We start from the raw sequence: 531 nt of genomic DNA, 5'->3' as shown, positions 1-531 counted from the left end.
AATCAGTGTGGTAAGGCCTTTGCACGTCATGATCATCTTCAATTGCATAAAAGAACACATACTGGAGAGAAACCCTGTGAATGAAATCAGTGTGGTAAGACCTTTGCACATCATAATACTCTTCAAAACCATAAAAGAACACGTACATGAGAGAAACCATATGAATGTAATCAGTGTCAGAAGGCCTTTCCATCTTACAGTAATAATGTTCAGGACCATAAAACAACACATGCTGGAGAGAAATCCTATGAATGTAATCATTGTGGTAAGGCCTTTTGCAGTTCATAGTCATCTTCAAAACCTTAAAAGAACACATACTGGAGAAAAACCCTATGAATGCAATCAGTGTGGCAAGGCCTTTGCTCAACACAGTGGTCTTCAAAAGCATAAAAGAAGACATACTGGAGAGAAACCTTATGAATGTAATCAGTGTGGTAAGGCCTTTGCTCAACACAGTCATCTTCAAATACATAAAAGAACACATACTGGAGTGAAACCATATAAATGAAATCAGTGTGGTAAGGCCTTTGC

The 531-nt window shown here is 38.0% G+C and overlaps 1 protein-coding gene across 1 annotated transcript in view; it reads left to right on the top strand.

Moving 5' to 3' along the window:
• Positions 1 to 508, top strand: part of LOC106144420 (zinc finger protein 431-like) — a 21,287-nt gene extending 20,779 nt beyond the window's left edge. The window contains exon 4 of the mRNA XM_013354743.1: positions 310 to 508. Within this exon, the coding sequence (XP_013210197.1) occupies positions 310 to 508 (199 nt within the window). The remainder of the gene's footprint in view (positions 1 to 309) is intronic.
• Positions 509 to 531: the final 23 nt, after the last annotated feature.

This window comes from Microtus ochrogaster, unplaced genomic scaffold, assembly GCF_000317375.1.
Source record: "Microtus ochrogaster isolate Prairie Vole_2 unplaced genomic scaffold, MicOch1.0 UNK67, whole genome shotgun sequence".
Lineage (NCBI taxonomy): Eukaryota > Metazoa > Chordata > Mammalia > Rodentia > Cricetidae > Microtus > Microtus ochrogaster.
Note: the sequence above shows the minus strand (reverse complement) of the source record. Positions and strands in the feature narration are given on the sequence as shown.